The 22,099-nt window shown below is 39.4% G+C and overlaps 2 protein-coding genes across 3 annotated transcripts in view; one reads left to right on the forward strand and one right to left on the reverse strand.

Moving 5' to 3' along the window:
* SPICE1 (spindle and centriole associated protein 1) overlaps positions 1-22,099 on the forward strand; it is a 153,247-nt gene that overhangs the window by 29,396 nt on the left and 101,752 nt on the right. The gene's annotated exons all lie outside the window — the stretch shown is intronic.
* The window catches only part of SIDT1 (SID1 transmembrane family member 1), an 88,003-nt gene that overhangs the window by 27,392 nt on the left and 38,512 nt on the right, over positions 1-22,099 (reverse strand). The window contains exons 4-10 of the mRNA XM_031681114.2: positions 20,324-20,369; positions 17,054-17,155; positions 16,359-16,442; positions 14,421-14,508; positions 13,108-13,179; positions 12,600-12,693; positions 5,791-5,834 (exon numbers count right to left, since the gene is read on the reverse strand). Coding sequence (XP_031536974.2) covers positions 5,791-5,834; positions 12,600-12,693; positions 13,108-13,179; positions 14,421-14,508; positions 16,359-16,442; positions 17,054-17,155; positions 20,324-20,369 — 530 coding nt within the window. The remainder of the gene's footprint in view (positions 1-5,790; positions 5,835-12,599; positions 12,694-13,107; positions 13,180-14,420; positions 14,509-16,358; positions 16,443-17,053; positions 17,156-20,323; positions 20,370-22,099) is intronic.

The raw sequence follows: 22,099 nt of genomic DNA on the forward strand, positions 1-22,099 counted from the left end.
GCCCAGAGTTCCTCGATAGTGGGTGGATGGTGGTCATTGTATAGGTCGCAGTTAAAACTTATTGTCTTACATAGAAACAACCTAAATGTCCATCGACAGATGACTGGATAAAGAAGTTATTTATTTCTACAATGGAATACTACTCAGCCATAAAAAAGAACAAAATAATGCCATTTGCAGCAATATAGATGGACTCGGAAATTGTCATTCTGAATGAAGTAAGCCAGAAAGAGAAATACAAATATCATATGATGTTGCTTATATGTGGAACCAAAAAAAAATTATTTACAAACCAGAAATAGACTCCTGGACATAGAAAACAAACTGTTAGGGGGAAAGGGGGGGGGGTGGATTAGGAGTTTGGGATTAGCAAATACACAATACTATATATAAAACAGATAAACAAGAAGGACCTACTATATAGCACAATTTCTTATAATGAGCTGTAATGGAAAAGAATCTGAAAAAATATATATGTATTAAAAACTGCATTAATTATGGAATCATTAATAATTATAGGATGATAAAAAACTTTTCTTAATTGAAAAAAAATTTAAAAGGATTTTCCTTCAATATCGGAATGACTCGCAGTGAGAGTGTTACTTTCATGAAGTGCTCATTTTGCAAGACACAAGGAGATTGAGGCTCATTTGCATCTCCACCAGAGTAAACTCATATTTTAAAGAAGTATCTAAGTGCGACGTTTGCTTTTTAGATTGGCTGCTGCTGCCGCTTGTTCATGACTCCTTATTGGGTCATGCTAGCATCTCAGCCCCAGGTGACATAGCTTTCCCATTTCCCTCAGTATCTTTCACATTTTTCTCTTTTCCAGCCTAAGTTCCCTACTTTTAACCACAAGCTTACATCCTTTGTTTAAGATGTAATTTTTAAAAATATTAAATATGAAAGAGTAAGTGAAGAAGGATACAAAAGCATAAAATCCAGACTTTTTGCCATTTTGGTGTTCCGGGGAAGCCCTCTGGTACAGGGCATAGAAGCAAGCAAGGAGAATGCCTGTGTTACACAGTAGTAGGGGGTTGAAACGGCTTGTGGGAGGCACAGTTTTTTTGTGTGTGTAATCAAAAGAGGGGAAAAAAAACCCACAAAAAATAAAATCAAAGCAAGCGAGCAAACAAAAACAATCATTGTTTTGTTAGGCGACAACTTCACTAAAAGGGAAAAGCCAGCTGTTTGCTCAGACTTGGATGGACTGCTGATTTCTGCACTCTGCTCTGGCTCGCGATCCAGCCTGACCTGGTTTTGATGTAGTCGCTAGTCCCTTTCCCCCTGAGGCAGCTGCAGCACCAGCGGTTCTGCGGTGGACAAGAGCGTCAAGATGTTCACATGCAGTACAACTGCCAGCACATAAAAGTGTTTCACATCTGCGTACTTTCATATGTACAATTAACTAGGAGATTGGCTGACACAGGATAACGGTGTACTGTTAACTTTTCTAATGTCTAAGGCCTTCTTAGAATGCAAAACCCAAAGCACACTCTCCCAAACTTCAAGTGTGATCGATGCTCCAGGAACGCAAGCCGTATTTCTAGTTAACTCTAGGGTATTTAGAAAGCAGAATGAAACACAAAGTATCAGTTTATAGGACAGACCAAGATGTTCTGGCTGGGAATAAGCAAATGTGTAAGGTTGTGAATGAGCTCATCTTAATGAGGAAACTTGTTCTGGTATGTTTTTCTCTGAGCCCTCTGCCATCTGCCTACTTTACTAACTTAGAAGAGGGTATGTTTTCTTGCTTGCCTTCTATGTTAAATGCTCTATGTGAGGAGGGAAACTTCGTTTCATTTTGAGCATGCTTGGCTCTTTCAGGGACAGAATTTCTATTTATAATTGTCCTGCTCTCCTCTATCTCTGGACTCAGGAGGCTGGAAGCCAAGGAGGGAGTCAGAAATGTAGTGAACAGGCTGCCAGGAGATTTCATTTTTACACCAGTTGGCTACCTATTCCGACTAGTTTCATGTTTTGCTTCAAAAGTTGAGGAGAAAATGAAGGAAACCACTAGGCTTTGCAGAAGGATGTAAAAGGAAAAAATCCTCTCAAATTAAAAACTGGGCAAGGAAAGTCATGTACAATTGGGTAGAGCTGAGGGGAGAGTTAGGACTGGCGTCTGAGACCAGCTGCCAGAGAGACTGAGACAGCCTGTGCCCCCAGCTGCCCTGCACTCAGCACGGCTTGTCTCATCCCTCCTGGACCCTGCTGTTTACTGAAAGGCTGGTTCAGTAACAGCTCCATCCAGGGAAGGGTCTGATTGGTCCTTTGGTTTTGAAATCTACAAACATGTCAGGTTTGTCAAGCTCTCCCACTTGAGAAAGGAACCTCCTCTCGGGCTGCACCCAAGGTCGTGGTAACAGCCTACGTGGTCCCCGAGGCCTGGGAGGCAGGCTTTGTCCGTCTCTCTTTCCAGTTGGTAACTGAATTTCTGCACAGGCTCTGTAACAAGGACGTGAGACGCAGGGTTTCTCCACTAATAGAGCCACTGGAGGAAGTGTTTTTAGAGCATAGAGCCTTGCACAGAGGCCCTCAGATTACCAGGGGCCCCTGTCTTAAGCTCTAAGTGCTGAACGGAGAGCACGGTGTTTGTCCATTCACATCAGAAAGAAAGTCCCTCTGTGGCCTGAAGCTGCTGTTTATTAGCACTATTTCCACTTCACCTGGGCTCCAGGGTCTTATCTCCTTCTTTACTCCAGGAAGTATGAAAGAAATTCCTTTTTTTTTTTTTTTTGCTTTTTAGTACAGTTGGAGCCACTGTCAACATGCTTCTTTCAAATACAACTTTAAAAACTGCAGGCAAATCAAAGAAAAACAAATGCAGGAGAGTCGACAGATTTTCCAAATGCTGCTTCCTATCATTACATAACTATCACAGAGTTGCCACCAACTTGGCACATGATAGGGACCTGGCTCTGCTTCGTCCACCTCAGGCATATCAAAGGTGCAAGCATTAGGCCCAGATGTCTAGTTCCACACTGATTCGGGCAGACAACATGCCAAATCTAGTGGGATCCCCTTCCTTTTTCAGGCACAGCTCCTAGCATTTCTTCTGGGCACCAGCCCCTGGGGCATTTCCTGTAGCTCTGAGCGCTATTAAGTTTCCTGAAGCCCCCTAGGTCACACTGATACTGGCCCTTAGGAGATAAAGACATTTCTGAATCCTTGCTCTTCTCCAAAGACATTCCTCCCCTGAATGTCTCACATTAGCTTTCAATAAGGTCCCACGCATGCTCTGTCTCTTCCTCCAGGCTGGTTTCTCAGTGCTCTGCTTGAGATGATTAAGAATCACTAACTGGTTCTTACCTACGGTAGAGCTTGTCTTCTTTGCTCTTGTTTGAAGCACCGAAGTCTTGCCTCACCAGTGGTCAGGCGCCACCTTTCTCAGTAGCTTCTCTGCACTACAAAGGTTCCTTACTTCCTCCCTATTGCAAAGCTCTTTGTGCTGAGCACTCTTATTCCCTACTTCCTAACTAAACTGGGATTTTCTTCAGGTATCCCTACCTGAGCCTGGCAGCCCACATTTTTAAGTCAGTGATTCTCAACTGGGGGTGGGGGGAACGTTTTGCCCCCAAGAGGACACTTGGTAATGTCTGGAGATATTTTTAGTTGTCACAGGGAGGGAGTGTACTACTGAATTCTAGTAGGTAGAGGTGAAGGATGCATTTAAACATCCTACAGTGTACAGGGCAGCTCCCAGCAGCAAAGAATCATCTATCTGGCTGTAATGTCAATAATGTTAAGTTTGAGGAACCCTGGTCTAAAAAAAGAAGACCTCACCCTAATTCTATAAGCAGGCTTGACTAATCTGTAGGTAAATCTGTTCCTTTGCAGTGACTGGTTTAGCAATAAGTATATGGTCCATTCTAGGCCAATGAAACACAAGAGAGGTTGGTAGGTGCTTCTGAAAAAGTCCTTGCCTCTGGACCTTGTCAGATGAGGGCATAAACCTGGCCATCTCACCAGCAGCCCTAGGGCCAAAGCAGAGCCAATGGAATGACAGGAAAAAGGACCAGTACAACTGGAGTCAGTCATGCCTGAAGCCCACTCTTCTGCTCAACTTCCAGGAGATGAGACATTCCTTATTGTTTAGGTATATTTATGATGTACTTTGTTGTCACTTGCAGCCACATGAATTCAACTGATGCATCTTTATTCTTTTTTCTGGCAGTGGGGAGGGGTCCCTCGTGCATTCCTGCTTGCCATCTGCAGGGTGCCTCTAGCTCTCAGCTCACTTTCAGAGCCTTCTTGATCTTAGACAATGATCTGGCTCAAGTCCCAGCTCTGTCCACCAGTGCTTCACTGTTCAGGAGACCCTTCTGAACATGGAATTCCTTTCATTATCATTGCAGTAATAAAATGACTTCACTCATACAATAAGAATAACAGACCATCCATTCACAGCACACCAGGGGGACCCACCCGATCAGGCTCTCTAAGTTTAACTAGGCCTGAAAGAAGAGCAAAACCTGGAAAGCTCTGGAGGAAAAAGGATGAGATCTAGAGAGACGACATTTCATCTTAACATTTTATGAATAAAATGGGAAGTAGTGCTTGGCATTTTAAAGACACTAGAGCATGTGTCCTTTTATATTGACCGTTGAATGTTACTGAAACAGACTGCCTGGGTGGCTGGAAAAACAAACACACTGACATTAAGGAAGACAAAAGTCCAAAGGGAGGCAGAGGGAGAGATGCTCCTGCTGAGTGGGGCCTGGGGTCCTTTTATGTCTTTCTGAGATCCTGTGGGCTCATTTAAGCATAGAAAACACACAACTCAACATCTGCTGCATGTGACTTAAAAATCAGGTCTCACCTCATCAGTCCTTTTCCACATGCCAGCTAGTTTGTGGACACAGAGTAACTCATGCTGATTTAGGCTTTTCAAAAACAAGACACTTGCAAAAGGCACAAACTTCCAGTTATAAAAGGTAAGTCCTGGGGATGTAATGGACCACATGATGACTATCGTTAATAATACTGTGTGTATATTTGAAAGTTGCTAAAAGAATAGATCTTAAGAGTTCTCATCACAAGAAAAAGAAGTTGTCACTATGTGTGGTGATGAATGGTAATCGGACTTTTTGTGGTGATCATTTTACAATATATACAAATACAGAATCATGTTGTACACCCAAAATTTATACAATATTATATGTCAATTATATCTCAATTTTTAAATTAGGACATTTAATTTAAAAATGTTTATCGAAAGATCAAGCAACTGAATTTCTCTGTTCAAAATATCAGAGTGGAGGAAAAGGCATATTATGATGGTTGGATAATCAATTACTCTGGATTTCCTGAAGTAATTATACTCTGTTACACTTGCTAGATTAAAATACTTCAGTTTTCTAGATCCTCAAACAAAAAACCCTCTATCCCAATTTGGGAAAAGTACACTCTGCATTCGTGTTGACACAATAAATTCTTACTATTGTTCACAAATGAGCTTTGGGATAAGATAGGTATGAACAACTTATATCCCAGAAAAGATTAAACTTTAAAAAAGATGAATGGCTGACAGATGGGCTATGGAGAAGTACAAGGAACACTCCAAGCGAAGGTCGTTAGTGTGAGCTCCATATCTCAGTAATTATCAACTATAAAAATTGGCTCTCACTAGCTCTGTTTTCTGGAGAAACACTGCAGATTAGACCACTCTGGGGGATAGGAACCAAGGAGGGGTTTGGTAATCACAGAAGGCAGAGAGACAGAAGTACCAAATGGGATGTTGCCACATTCTTGACATCATTTTGAATCGAAATCAGGGATTTTTCTTACCATCATTGGAACCAAAACTTCCATCAATGGATTTTCTCTGAAACCTGCAAACAAGCACATACACATGCTCCTAAGACAGCAAAAACCCCAGCATTTTACACTCATTCCCTATAGACTTTGTTGCAGATTTCTCTGCGAGGACAAATGGGCCCTAAAAATGGGCCTTTGGATGTGCAGAAACTGGAACTCTGATACATTGCTTGTGGGACTGTAAAATGGAGCAGGGACTTTGAAAAACCATTTGGCAATTCCTTAAAAGTTAAACACAGAGATACAACATGACCCAGCAATTCCACGTCTAGGCACACACATGCATACATACATATATGCATTCATTAATTTTATTTTCATCTTCATTTATTTTCAGATAATTCACATGCCATAAAGTTCACCCTAAAGATAAATTTTGCACCTTAAAATGTGCACAATTCAGTGAACTTTAGTATGTTCACAAAGCTGTGCAACCATCACTGTTACCTAGTTCCAGAACATTTTCATCATCTCCCAAAGAAATCTCAACTCATACCAGTCACTCTCCGTCCTCCCTTCCTCCCAGCCCCTGGCAACCACTAATCCACTTCCTGTCTCTATACATTTGCCTATTCTGGACATTTCATATAAATGGAATAGTAGTTTAGGTGGTCTTTTTGTTTGGCTTCTCTCACTTAGCATAATGCTTTCAAGATTCATCTGTGTGGTACATGAATGAACACTTCAGTCATTTTATGGCTGTGTAATATTGCATTGTATGGGTACCATGTTTCATTTATTTGTTTACATTTGATGTACATTTTGGCTGTTTCCACTTTTTAGTTAGCATGAACAACCCTGCTATGAACATTTGTGTACAAGTTTTTGTGTGGATATATGTGTTAAATTCTCTTGGGTGTATTCCTAGGAATGGAAGTGCTGGGTGTCAAGTATGTTTAACTTTTTTTCCTAAACTGTTTTCCACAGCAGCTTTATAGCAGGAACTATTTTACATTCCCACTAAGCAATGTGGGAAGTTCCAATTTCTCCACATCCTTACCAACTCTTGTTATTTTCCATGTAAACAATTTTATCATAACCATCCTAGTGGATATAAAATGATAGCTCATTGTAGTTTTGCTTTGCATTGCGCCGATGGCTCATGACGTTGGGCATCTCTTCACATGCTTATTGGCCATTTGTGTATTTCCTTTGGAGAAATGTCTATTCAATTCAAAAAGTGCCATTTTTAAATGGAGATATTTTTCTTTCTGTCTTTGGGTTGTAAGAATTCTTTAGTTGGGATACTAGACTCTTATGGGATATATGATTTGCAAGCATTTTATCCAGTTTTGTGTGTTATATTTTTACTTCCTTGACAATATCCTTTAAAAACACAAGAGTTTTAAATTTTGATGAAGTCCAATTTACCTATTTTTTTTTCTTTTGTTACTTGTGCTTTTGGTGTTGTGTCTAAGAAACTATCGCCTAATTCAAGGTCACAAAGATTTACACCTATGTTTTCTTCTAAGAGTTTTATAGATTTGGCTCTTTTATTTAGATCTTTGTTGTATTTTGAGTTAATTTTTGTATATGGTGTGAAGTAGGGGTACAACTTCCTTTGACTCTCTTTCCTCCCTCTTATAAGGACCCTTGTGATTACACGATACCCACATGGATAATCCAGGATAATCTCCATAACTATCATATCTGCAAAATCTCTTTTGCCACACAAAGTAACGTATTCACAGGTTCTAAATATTAGAACATGGACATCTTTTGGGGGCCATTATTCTGTCTACTATACCATCCTAACAATATTAAGTTTTCCAACCCATGAACACAGAATGCCTCTTCATCTATTTAGGTCCTCTTTAATTTTTTTCAAGGATGTTTTGTAGTTTTCAACATACAATCTTAAATTTAATTTGTTAAATCTCTTAAGTATTTTATTATTTTTGAATGCTATTGTAAATTAAATTGTTTTCTTAATTTCATGTTTGAATTGTGCATTGCTAGTGTATAGAAATACAGTTGATTTCTGTATATTGATCTTGTAATCTTGGTGAACTCAGGGTTTCTTTTTGGAGGTGATGAAAATTAGATAGTGGTGATGGTTGTGCAACTGTGAATATACTACAGCCACTAAATTTTAAAAAGGGTGAATTTTATGGTCTATGAATTATGTCTTAATAAAGCTATTATTTTAAAAACCGGGTATATTAAATGGAAATGTCTACCAAAAATTAAAATGTGAATTACCTTCTTCCCCTCAAACGAGTCTCCCTTTTGGATGTCAGGTTGGAGTAGGGGGAGAGGGGAGAAAAGTTGGGGGCTAGACATGCCTGTGCTTTGGTACCTGGTCTTATTTACTTTCTGTTGGGGGCTCTAGAAGTTGTGCACTCCTGATCCTGGTATGTTTGGGGGAAGAACTTCTCTTCATACCTCTTCTGTTCCTACACCTCATCTTGTATCCTTCCATGGCTGGCTCCTTCTTGCCATTCAGATCTTGGTTCTGAGAAGTCTTTCCTGCTGAACAAATCAACTCTAAAGTAGCTTCCCCAAACCAATCATCTGTCACACCACTTGTTTGTTCTCCTCCTGTCACTAGCTGAAATTACTTTCTTATTAGTTGCTTGCTTGCTTATACATTTTTCCTCTGTACAGTGTAAGCTCTGTTAGTGCTGGGATCTAGACTGTCTGGTTCACCACTGTATCTCCTACCTTTAGGCCAGGGCCCAGCACACAGGAAATAACTAAATATTTGTTGAGTAAACAAGACATGTTATTAAGGAGAGCAGTTACAATTGGGTCTGAATGTTCTAGCTGGCAAATGAAGGTCTAGTGAAGTCCCTTTAAAAAACAATTTTAGTGATGTTAACTAGCAAGCAATTACACAAACTCATAAGAGATGATGTGTTTGGATTATGTTTGTATTAACAGGCTTTATGCACATTTGTCTTAGGTTTTGGAGTTGATAAAATTCTTTATTAGAGGATTTAAATGATTTGTGAAGCTAGGATGAGGCAGGCAGTATCCAGTGAACAAAGGGGAAAAGAGTAAATGAGAACCATGCTAGACTGGTTGAAAAATGGCTACACCTCATCTTGTATCCAGCTATTCCATCAAAAGTGGAGTCTATTCTTCACCTCTTGAATATGGACTGGCCTCATCACTTGTTTTGGCTAATAAATAGAAGGAGGGGGAAGTGATATCATGCCACTTTTGAATCTACATCTTAAGGAGGCCTTGCGTTCTTCTACCTGTCAGAGATACAATAAACCAGGGCTAGGCTGCTGGAGGATGAGAGACAAAGGGCAGCAGGCCAGTCTAGAAGAGCCGGCTCCTCACTGACCGCCTAGTAGATTTCACTCCATGACCACACCCAGCTGAGATCTCTGAGCCTCATCCAGATCAGCAGAATCTTCTAGCTGACGCATAGACTTGGGAACAAATGCAATTATATATATATATTATATATATATAGTTATATATATAATATATATATATATATATATATATATATATAGTTGCATGCCAGTGGAATTTTATGGCCAATTTTTATGCAGCACTATTATGGCAATAGATAACTAATACAGGAATCAAGGGAATGACAAGTAATTAGGATCATGCAGTTTGAACTCAATATCTGGCAGGGTGACCAAGAGGCAGGAATAATGTAGGCCGTGCTTGGCCCAGGGCCTGCCATTTACTGTGGGGACTCCATAAATACTTGTTGAATGAATTGGGGCTGGAAGGTGGGAAGGGAATGGAGTTTAGGGTTGAGCAAATATAGCATAAAAACACTTTGGATTCTTAGCTCCCTGAGGGCAGGCACCATGTCACTTATCAGTGTTTTTATCCTGATCTCATAGCATGTACTGCAAACCCCATATATATTAGGAATAACGTATGGGGCGCTCAACAAGCAAATGGCATTCTGCTCCAGGACTGGCTCAACTTGGTTTTGAAGAAAACTTTGTTATTTCTGCTTAGTTCAATGAAGGAAGAGTTCTGTTAGCATTTCCCTCAGTCTGTTTAGAATGCCAAGTAGTTCTTACGCCTTATGTCTCCAGATTTCTATTTTCAGCTTCTCTATGTTTGGAAAGAATCCATGCTTATGCAGTTGACTGTAGCAAAACAGTCTGGCCACTAGAGGTTTCAACAGAGCCTTGGACCACAACTTCCAAAAACTGCTCGCTTAGGCAGGCCGAATAACAACACTAGGGAGATTGATATCCAGCTATTAGCTTCATTTTTTGTCTGTTTGTATGTTGATTATAACTGCTAGCTATCTAAAGAGATGAGATCTTATTTTCTAAAATCTAAAACATCAGCAGGAGAGACCATCTTCCTAAGACAGGCAGAAGAGATGAACTTCTTTTTCCATGATGTTTAAGTACATTGGAGTTAAAATTGGCAGCTTTTTGCACCCCTTTTGAACCAAACCCAAGCTGGGGTGCCAGGCTTTTGATCTGGTCTCCTCGATCAGGACTGCCCTCCCTCACATGCCCTGACCACTCCAGACCTATCTTGACCAGCTTGCTTAAGAGCTAAGGCTCTGGAGCCAGGCTGCCTGGGTTCAAATCCCATCTCCTTCATTTACTGGATGTGAATTCTTGGTCAAATTGCTTGACCTCTCAATGCCTGAATCTCCTCAACTGTCAAATGATGATAATGCTAGTACTTACTGTAGGGGGGCTTTAAATGAGATAATCTGCTTAGAGGGCCCCCCACAAGTACCTGATGTAGAACACTTATTCAGTGTTAATGATTGTGACCTGAAAAGTTAATTGAGCTGATAATCAGTTAATGTATATACTTTCCAGGTATAATATTGGCCTGTAGGCTAGAGTTTTTGTTTCTAACTTTTTATTTGAAAATAATTTCGAATCTACAGAAAAGCTGTACGAAGAAGAACAGAATATAGAACACCCATATATGTTCAATACTTTTTGGAATATTTCCAAAGAATAAATATTCTCTTATATAACCCACAGTGTAGTTGTCAAATTCAGCACATTTAACATTGTTGTGGTACTCTTATCGAATCTACTGTCTTTATTACAGTTCTGTCAATTGACCCAATAATGTCCTTTATAGCATATTTTTCTTCTAATAAAGGATCCAATCTGAGGTCAGGTATTGTCTTCAGCTGCCATATGTCTTTAGTCTCCTTCAATGTGGAACATTTCCCAGCCATTTTTTTTGGTCTTTTGTGACACATTTCAATGGAATGGTCATCATTTGGAGTTCGTCTAAATTTTCCCTCGTGATTATATTCCAAATGTGCATTTCTGGCTAGAATACTGCCGACGTGATAGTGTGTCCTTCTCAGAGTGTCACATCTGGAGGCACACAGTGTCCATCTTCCCCTTGCTCATATTAATTTTGATCACCCTGTCAATCATCTTGTTTCTCTATTGGGTAGTTTCTGTTTTTTCCCTTTCAACTCCTAAGCAATTTGTGGGGATCCACTGTAAGACCATGCAGATACCTTGATCCTCATCAGAAGTTCCTCCTAGTTTTAGTGTTCATTGATGATTCTTAACCTGACCTCTGCAGAATGGTGATTTTCCAGGGCCAGCACTCTCCTTATTTACCAGTGTTTGGTGTTCTGCTGTGGGCAAGAGTCCTCCCTTCTATGTCAGTATTTGGTAACAGCTCCTTTCCCTAACGTGTATCTATCTGAGTAACTTCATTGAATTCATTGGATGTATATCCGCAAGCATTTAGGTCCATCATCCCTCCCTCCCTCTGTCTCACACTCCCTGCCTGCCTTCCTTCCTTCTCTGATTGATATGGATTCATGAATTTCTGTTTTTCTCAGTGGTTTATAACTTACTATTCTTCTTAATTATTTTGGTGCTCAAATTGTCCCAGATATGACCAACAGTAGTCCTGGGGGTTTTGAAGTCAGTTTCTCAACAGAAAAGCTTCATAAAGATCACAGAAGGGGGTTATTTTTTAAGTCAGAGGTAGGCCTGTATCACTGGGATAGCTGTATCACTGTGGCAGCCGTGAAGTTTTTCTACAGATGAGGCTAATCTTGCCCAACAGTCTGAAAACACTGCGCTGGCTTTGTGTTCTTTCCATGCTCAAGAGGAGAGAGAACATTTGTTATTGTACCTCCTGCCAGTCCTCTGTAGTTGTTTCACAGAGACCAAAACAAACGATGGAATTCTCGAAGTTCAGGCCTGCTCAGAGATGTGAGGGAAGACTGGAGCTCTTTTCACTGGAGCTCCAAACTCTTGGGGAGAGAAAGTTCCTTGGTCAAACTACAGCATGATTCTCTCTTTTTTTTTTTCTCTCAGGGAACATTTTACTGTAAAACTGATGCTACCACAATGAGAAAGCACCTGGTAATATAGTATCAAGATGTATCTGTCACTCTTGCTATTTATTATACCTCAAGATTTACCTTAGGCATTAATTTTACTTTTTGATGGAATGTTTAAAGCTGTTTCTAAATCTCCATATTAGGTAGAACTCATTTCCTACATTCCATATTTATATTGAGTATTTTCTGGTGTTAAAAAAATACCCAAGCTGTCTTTCTATTGAAGTTTCATTAACTATGAAAATAACTATCAGCACTTGCTCAGTGCAGAATATTGACATAAACACTGCAATTATGCTAGTCTATGAGGTAAATTATTATCTCATTTTACAGATGAGGAAACCAAAGCACAGAAATGTTAAGTAACTTCCCCAAGATCACACGGTTAGTGACTAAGGTAGATCTGAATCCAATCAATATGGCTCTAAAGTCTAATGTGCTAATCACTAAAAGCAGAGACAGTTGAAGAGGTTGACATTTCTTGAAACCCTTGACATACCTGATAAAATGAACCAACGCAACACACAGGCATCCCAAGTAGAAGGAGAGGAAGATGAGGAAACTGAGAAGAATGGATTTCACATAAACGGATTCTGAAGGGAGAGAAACAACTTTGGTCAGGATTTCCTCAGGAGAAAAGAGGACCGTGTTTGGGACAGGACAGCGTCAAGGGCCCGTCTGCATCACACCCATTCTTAATTCCTAAGATATCTGCATTCAAAGCAGCAAAGCTACTGGAGGTCCCCCAGACATGATCCATAAATGGCTGCCTTTCATGGCAGTGACTTCCCAGGGGAAGCCGGGAAGGGGCTTCCCGTACATACTTCATAATTGAGTTCCCTTCCCTTCTGCAAGGGATTTAACAGAGTGGTTTGATTCTCTCTTCTATCTCTAAAATAAACATTAGTTTTCTTATGTTTCTCTGGAAGGATGACATTAGCATTGAGTTACATGATCGACTTCCTGCCATAGGAATCCCTTCACTGAATCTTAGTGCCAATACTGACTTTTAATGGAAGGAACGATGGTCACTTTAAGGTTCTTTGCACGTTGTAGATTCCAGGTCTGGTTCTCCTTTTCTGGTAAAAAAGAACAAAGCACAATGGATCAGATTCTAGGTTCCTGACTTCTCCTCTGAACAGATGTTTTAAAACTGTCCAGAATTAACCCTGGTTGCTGAATTTTCTTTTAGCAAAAACTGCAGGAAAACCCAACCCCCCAACCTTCAAACCATCTAATACTCCTTTTGGTTAAAACTTTCAATTTAGCCTTTGCTTGGGTGCATTTTGGTAGCACTAAGGGACGTAAATGAGACTGCAGCCTCCCTCCTTGAATGAAGAAGGCGTGACCCTTCTCCCGATATCATACAACTCAGTCTGCCACAGACATCTGAAGAAAACAGCAGCAAAAGAATAGATAGCTACTTCATCTTCCAGTTTGCAATTTTCTAGCCAGTGACAGTTTGTTTTTTCTTATATTAAAGAACTGCTAGTTTACTGGGGACATCAGACATTGGCAAAACTCTAGAGCTATGTAATTAAGAGATTAAAGAACACACGAGAAGAAAATTCACCTAGCTACCGAGGGAATGCTGTTATACTCAGCCGTACTCTCCGTGCTGATCACATGTCCCCATCAGCTGCTGGGGGTCTGTGTTTTCAATCAGTAGCCTATTCCACTCCCAAGATACTTACTGGGTAGTTACCCATGACCATTTGTACTGTGCCTGAGAGTTCACACAGTCTCTGTCATTGGGATTAGTCATCCCACTTTACTTACTTACTGTCTTGAAAGGGGCAATTTTGGCAACAGGAATTGAAACCCCTGAATTTTCCTTGTGGAAATGATGACTGCTGATAAATATAAGTGGGCCCGTTACTGCTAGCTACCAAAATGACATTAGAAGGTGATCCTTGACCTGCCATACAAGGTCATCACTTCATAGTCATAAATATTTGTTGAGTGAACGGCCAGCAGAGTGAATGTATCTCACATGGTTGGAGGGAGTACAAGATTTTAAACAGATTAAACGCACTGAATGGCATTTTGTAGTATCCACACTGTCTTGAGATCTATTATTTTCTTCCCTTTATTTTTTTCCTCAAATATGCTCAGACTGCTTGGCCAAGCCACTGCTGCTGAATCTCACTTAGTGGGAACTAGAGAAGGTCAAGAGGGATTGGAAGGGGCCAAAATAAGCTATTGGCTCCTTTCCATGCTGTTCCATTCGGCTCTTCTAAGTAGCCATGTTAGAAGACAATATATTAACATTTATTATGTAAATAATATACTAGCATTACTATTCCTCACTGTTGCTTACCCTGGGTGAAGAAAGATCCTCCACAAGCATAATCTTCAGGCTTTATCACAAACACCACAAAGAACTGCCCGCCTGGAAAATCCTTCTTCTGCATGAGAAAGAAAGATAGTGAGAAGAAGTGAGGAAGTCCAAAATGGTGCAGGTGGGGGCAAAAAGAAAGAGGAAGGAGAAGTAAAGTAAAGCTCACCCCTGCTCCTTAACTCATTAGAAAGGATTTTCACATCCCCATGATCTGCTCCAGATTATCCACAATAAAACAATTGTTACAGCTAAGAAATTAGATACATACACTATTCTCATTTCAATCTGTCTTGTACCCACTGGTGTGCTTGGAACTAACATATATCCCATATAAAAAATATGTCCACAACCTATGTAATAATTGTATATTAAGTTCTTTTAATTAATAAACTTTATCTTTTTAGAGCAGTTTTAGCTTGACTTTATTAAGTTTCTGTTGGTTTAAAATCTAATGAAATATGACTTTCTCAGAAGTTACATAGTCAACAGTTAAATACATAATTTAGGTTAGGGAAGCAAAGGCTCCAATCAGGAGACCTGAGTCATAGTCCTGGCTTTGACTTTCTCTATGTGGGCTTCTCTGTGTCCCAGTTTCTTATCTGTGAATGAAGCATGGTTGACAAGATGATCTTTAAGGTCCAGTGTATTTCTACAACTCTGACTTTTTAATTATTTCAAAATTTCTATATTATCTTTAACCTACTGAGAAAATGGCCCAAGACTGAATCATGGGCTCAAAAGAGAATAATTTATTGCCAAACACATTCAAAGTAGGAATGTACTGAACAGCTTTGTACGTTATTAATTTAATGTCTGGATGATGTAAAATCCGAGTTTCCTACTATGGTTTTTTATTTTGTCCTTTTTAATTTGGAACCACTTAATGCTAAGGTGCTAAGGGAAAAACAAATACTAAAAACAAGAGCAGATTTTTGAGATATCAAATCTGAGACATTAGAAAATTAAAGCTTAACAAGGACCTACTGTGTAGCACAAGGACCTATATTCAATATCTTGTAATAACCTATAATGGAAAATAATCTGAAAAAGAATATATACATATATATACATATATATATCTGAATCACCTTGCTGTACACCTGAAACTAACACAGCATTGTAAATCAACTACACTTCAATTGAAAAAAAAAAAAGAAAATTAAAGCCTGACTAATAGAAGCTTTTAGGTCTGATCCCTAAATTATAATTAACCTTTTCTCACTCATAGCTTATTATTCAATAGACAGTATCTCCTTACCTAGAGAACAGATCAAATTGCAGATACCTCAAGTAAGTACCATTCTAAAGGCAGGGATGGAATCTCTTTGAAAATATACTGACATGATGCATGTGTACATTTTTGCTATAAAATTACCATTGAAACAATAATTTAATTATATTACCAAAAGGGCAAAATGCTGCATAAATGTGGTTCATATTTCCTTGAACCTGTCCATTCTGCCCAGAGTTGATGTTCTCTTTTGGTCACTGTTACTAGTATAAATTATTAGAATATGTGTTTTTTTTTCATTGAAATATAGTTGGTTTACATTATTGTGTCAGTAGAATGTGCTTAATTGCTTTAAATGGATCAGATAAACTTTACCCTAAATTGGCATCCCCTGTTGAGTAGATTGGAATCTTCTGCCCTCATCTCTCTAAGCAATCCGTCATATACATGTCCTGCTGCATCATAGGTTCCCAAGATTCCCCAAGGGGGATGGGGCACCTGGCAGAGCAGCATTGTCCACCATCAACCAGGTGTAGCAATCTTTGTTTTAAAATTGATCAGAAAGGAAAGAGATTCAAGGCACACAGTGAATGGTAATCCCTTCGATTTCTCTAAGTCCAGTAGGTAACCTGATTATAAAATGTGCATTATCATTGACAATAATGACCACAGAAGTGTTGTCTTACCTGTAGTGTGATGGCAGCTTTCTTGGTCATGGACTGATAGATACCATTAAATTCCACATTGTGGTCGAGATCGTACACCGGGCACTGTAACGTGCATAAGGCATAAAAAGCATCATTGATGTCATACTATACATACTACACATACTATCTGGATCACAGAGGAGGGGTCCTTACTGAGCCAGAAACCATCAAGAGTTTTCTCCCAGAACAGTCATAAAAGAGTCTTCCTAAAACTTGATGCCATGTTCTCTAAAATCAATGTCACTTTATATCAAAGAGAACTTAAGAGATTGTCTTAAAGTATATCACACTTTCTCCATTTTTTACTAACACCTTACAAGGCAGAAAGGGCTTAATGACACAATAAAAATTTTAAAACATAGAACTACAGTAGGCTTCTATTTTTCTTGTGCCGCCCACTTGGTCTTCCTTGTTCTTCGTCATGATGCTTCCTCCCTCCCTCCCTCCCTACCTTTATTTATTTTGGTGAAGAGTCAGCTATTCTCTATCTCCCCAGATCAATGGCCACAAACATAGACTGCCCACTTGTGTGCACAAGATACTGTTTTTATCATTTAGCAGTTTTGTCAGAGATGCATACTAGGAGGATGACATGGTGCTCACCCTTTGCTCTCCTTTATCCTGGGACGATATAATGCTCCAAATTGGAAGGGGGACGAGTTACTAAGACTCACCATGATATTCTGGACTGAGACAACGGAACATGGATAAGCCACTTCAGACATGACTTTAATGATAACTGAATCCACATCTTCAGGAAATTTGTATAGAAAATACTGAGAATGAGGAAAAGAAAGACAAGACTTGTTAATGTTAAGAAATGTTTACAATCACGAACTCAAAACTGTTTTCACATGAGTAAGAGTAATATTGGGCACGAAGTTCAGCTGTGAATCTCAGTAAGCCTCCAGTGTTTCTGTCAGCCATTCATCTCTTGCATGTTGAGAAAAAGCTCTGTGCAGAGCTCAGACACTAGGAGTATAGCAGTGAACAAGGGAAAGTAGCCAGTTCATACAGTCTTGCCTTACCATTTTTATGGTCTTTTTTTCTCAACTGAACTTTGCTACATTTCATTCCAATTTAGATTTAAGAAGATTTCCCCCTCCCTCTAGGCAACCTTTTGAATTAGAGATATGTGAAATGTAACAGAAGACAAGGTTTGCCTCTGTGTGGTCAGTTTGAAATATGAAGCTCCACCTTGAAAAGCAGATAAGCCTGTTCTTCAACAATCTTAACCACCTTCCCATAGACAAAAATTAGCACTAGACCTACCCTTCCTCTAGACTTTTTTTTTTTTTGCCAAAGAATCTATTTTCTGGCTGGAATATAGTGAGATGACATTTAGACTCAAAAGACCAGCCCTTACATCTAGCCCCCTGAAATATGTTCACAATTTTGGGCAGGCTGAGAAAAGTATTGAAAAGTATTTCTCACTTATCACCAGAATAAGGAAACATTTATAATAGAGATTATACTAATTATATACTTATATTATAAATCCACTGAAAAAATTTATTAACTCTGAGTTTTTAAGATGTTACTAACAATGAAGGAAGGGGACTTCTGCCCAATAATTACAAATATGGTAACTGGTTGACAAGCTCGACATGAAATACGTGATGAAGATATTGAGGAAACCAGATGAAACAAGCCCCTATCCTAGGACTTTAATAAATCTATCACATTAAAGGGGAGGCAAAACATGGTAAACTTAATTTTGCTTTCCAACATCCTCTTTATTAACCTTATTCTGAGAACCAGAGCAATAAAAATAGAACTTTTTCAATAACCCAAAGCCTTCTGATAGGGAAAAAATAATCTCAACATTAAAGAGTGTCATCAACGCTGCCGTCTGGAAGTCTGTTCATACCTCGTAGCAGATGGCAGCGACACTCGCAAGAACCCGCTGCATTTTGTGCTTTCAGTTTGGAGCTTGATTCAAATACATATAATACAGGGCTCTTCAGAAGGTGAATACTCTGTAATTCCCAACAGGTATTCTTGGTTCTTAGGGAAACCATACTTTGTGACTCAAAAGCATTATTATGGTTACTATTAGCAATAATGAACATCATATATATTCAGATATGGTTTTGTGCAAACAGTAGGCATCTACTGAAGCTTTATCTATATGCCAAATTATTATCAATCTTCTTTATCTCTAAATTACCATAACCCTCCCCACCAAATAAACCCCTTGCCTTGATAATTACCAGAAAGAAGCAAATGACAAAGATGCAAAGCAATGTCTGGAATTTAGGCTAAAAATCACCATCTTAAATCCTGATTACCTACCCAGTTTCTGTGACCTGCTTCTCTCTACAGGAACAGAGGCAGACAGTGGTGATGCAGATTGTCTGAGTATGTGCAAGAGTTTGGGTGAGTTTATAGGAACAGAAAATTTTTCCTACAATCGAAGAGGGTATAAAAATATAGGCCCAAATGGGAACAGTTACAAGTAAAGTAAGACCTTCATAGCTGTCAAAGAACTTCTATTTTGTTTCATTAGTTTGTTCTAAGTATATTTTACTCCAGTTTGGGGTTTATATATAAATTATTTGGGCTTTAATGTTTAATACTTTTTTTAATACAAAGAAGCTATGGTACGTAGTCATCACTGATTTTCAGTCTACAAACTGAAAGTACGTTACAACATTCAGTACATCATATTGTCTATAGGTCTGTGCAGGACTAGTATACTGTACCGTTTCTGCAGTTGGGGTGCAGGTCGCCCCCGCCCGGCTTCTAGATATCTCCCATTGCACTTAGCAATGAGTGCTTTCAAATATTTCATATTTTAAGTGGCCAGTAACTTTGAAGGCAACGGACTGTGGACCTGGAGTCCTCTTCTGTCACTGGGTGGCAGTATTTATGCACTGTGGAGGCTTTCACTGGTGGGAAACTTAACTCTGAAAGGGTGTGTGGGAGTCGGCTCATGCAGGTTTGGGGAGCTGATCGTTCACATCAGTCCCCAACTCAGTGTTCAGTGACTTGGCGCTGGCAGCCTGATCTCGGCCGTGGTGGAGGTATTTACACTGCAGAAATGGGCAAACGCTACAAATCAGGGCTTTCTCTCTGAGAACCAGCTGTTAAATATTTACCAGCTCACAAGTGGTTGTAATAGATTTATAACAGTGTCCATATAATATGTTAATCCCAGTTTTAGCATATCCAAAGCTAAAAATAAGTAGCCAAAGCTGTATGACAGCCTACAGAATTTACAATAAATATCAAGACATTAAATAAATGTATTTTAAGCTTGCTTTTGCATAGACTTTACTCTTTCAGAAGCTATGAAAGGAAAAAGGAAGGTAACTAGAAGTGTCATTAGAAAAGCAGCCTGAATCAATCAAATTTTCATCTATTTATCCTATTTATGATTATAGTCTAATGGAGAACACAACACAAATATCAATTCTTCTAATAATTTTTATTATTAGACATTCCTATTCTTTCTTTATTACATAAAAAACTAATTTATTTTACCCATAACACTGTAGAAATGAAAATCTGTCTTACTTTTATTGTATTTCCAGATCAACTGACTATTTGTGTATCTGTTTAGTGGTGACCTCCCACTCCCTGTCCCATACCCCCATCCAGATTATAAGGTCCGTGAAGGCAGCAGTTGCATCTCTCTCTTCTTCACCTTCCATCCCTGGCACCTAGTGCTTGGTACATAGTAGGCCCACAATTTGATGAATGAAGGTTGAGCCCAGGAACATCTGCAGACAAATGTCATGCCTCCTATTTCACACCAATTCAGGTGATAAGGTTAAATACTGTGTCTAACATCCCAGTTACATGAACAACATTCCAGAATTACAAATATAGCTCAAGTTGTGAAAGATTAAGGGCAACACCACATGCTGATTCTGTTACCATGGTTTCTTTGGGTAACACCAACAGGTGGAATTATGATAACTTTGAAACCCTTCACTTACCTGAGGTTGAGAGGGGCTGGCAGTGAAGTGAAAGGCAACATTTGTCCTGAGAAATGCAAGGGGGAGAGGGAAAGGGGGAAAGTGAGAGAAAAGCAGAAGTTAGCGAGCAAAAATTATTTATTTAAAAGGATGCTATCTTAAACTAGATGCAAGTACAGCCCTCCCATTTGTGAAGAGAATTCTGGGTCCATAAAAGTGACAAGTACACTGCATGGGAACTTGGTGGTTTCAATTCTCAAGAATGATCAAACTGGGGAAGGGATCAATTTTATGTCTTTATATACCCATGAAGTTATACCTATACAAGTAAGTACTTGTTTGCTTTTGTAGACACTTTTGTCTTTGGATTCTCTTAAGATTTTACAATCAAGCACAGAGTTTAGGTGTCAAAAGTGGGTTGAATGAGAGAGGAAAAGAAGGTTTGAGGTCCTTTTACATAATTCAGATAGCACTTCAAAATAATTCTGATGCCTTCATGGCAAAAGATCATTTTTTAAAAAAATGTGGTGACTAGATAATCACCATGGAAGGGTCCCTAGGAATAGGAGCAAGCTCTTTCTGCCCCTGATCACCCCAAATTGTCTCCATTTCCCTCCAAGATTGTGTCTCTTGGGGCTAGGCATTACCTTCTAAGACCCTTCTTAAAATGCACATGCCACCAAAAGAATATAATGAAGTTACTTTCTCTCCAATTAATAATTTGCTGTGAATTATTTTATTAGATATTTCCATTCTTCTGGGAAAGACAGCAGTGAGCCAGCACTGGGAAAAGGAGAGTGTGAGGAGCATGTGGGACGCAGACGTCTGTAGCCCAGGGTGCTGTTGGAAGGAACGTGTGTGAAACAGTTCAAGAGGCCGGAAAACACAGTGACAGATTTGGTCTCCTCTATAGTCATATGAGGGCTGCTTGTAGGCTTTCGTTCTCTCTGGTTCTTGCCTCACCTTTAGTTACGAAGATCACTCTTACATGCCCACTGCCCTCTCAATGCCTGCATCTGGGGAATGGCATGACCCCAGCCCTCCAGGGTGGCCTGCATTTCTGGAACCTGAACTTGAACTTCTCCTGGGCCCCCTCTGCAGCTTCACCCCTTGATTCACTCTAAAGAGTCTTTCTTTCCACTCCTAATTTTCCTTGTATAGAAATTAAACAATTTAACAAATTTTTATTAAAGATTCCTTTAGAAATGGCGTGCCAAGATATTTAAGTAGGAAGTTTGTAACTGGAGGTGCTGTTTAGAAGTCATAAAATTTGAGCACTATTTCTAAAGGTAATGACAATTTAGGCTGTCAGCAGACTAGGCTTAGAATTTAGCAATGGGTGCAATGTTTATATATCCACTCTCAGCAGAAATCATCATCAGAGTCAAGGATTGGTTCTGCTGAAGCACGGTTATTAACACTTGGCCTAAAGTCACCTAAAGAAGCCAAAGTCGACGTCCAATCCAGTTGTGTGTGTGCTGTGTGTGGCTCTCAGCAGTGTAGGGAGTGTCATCTCCTGTTACCAGGGCAACACGGGGCCCTCAATTCTGTTCGTTGCCAGGTCAGGGGAATGAAGGGGACGCTGATTTTCTTGGCTAGCAACAGACAGCATGAGATTTCCAGAAGCAAAGAGTTTTCTTTAGCCAAACGTTTGTTTTTAAATTCTCCCCTGTCATTTGAATTCCTGTTGTAACATTGAATGTATGGACATCAATATGAATTTTCTGGGTTTTTTCCCCTTATTCTTTATGTTTTATTTACTAGTACAACACATGCAGACTTTGAAAACACATTCTT

This window comes from Vicugna pacos, chromosome 1 (genome assembly GCF_048564905.1).
Source record: "Vicugna pacos chromosome 1, VicPac4, whole genome shotgun sequence".
Classification (NCBI taxonomy): domain Eukaryota; kingdom Metazoa; phylum Chordata; class Mammalia; order Artiodactyla; family Camelidae; genus Vicugna; species Vicugna pacos.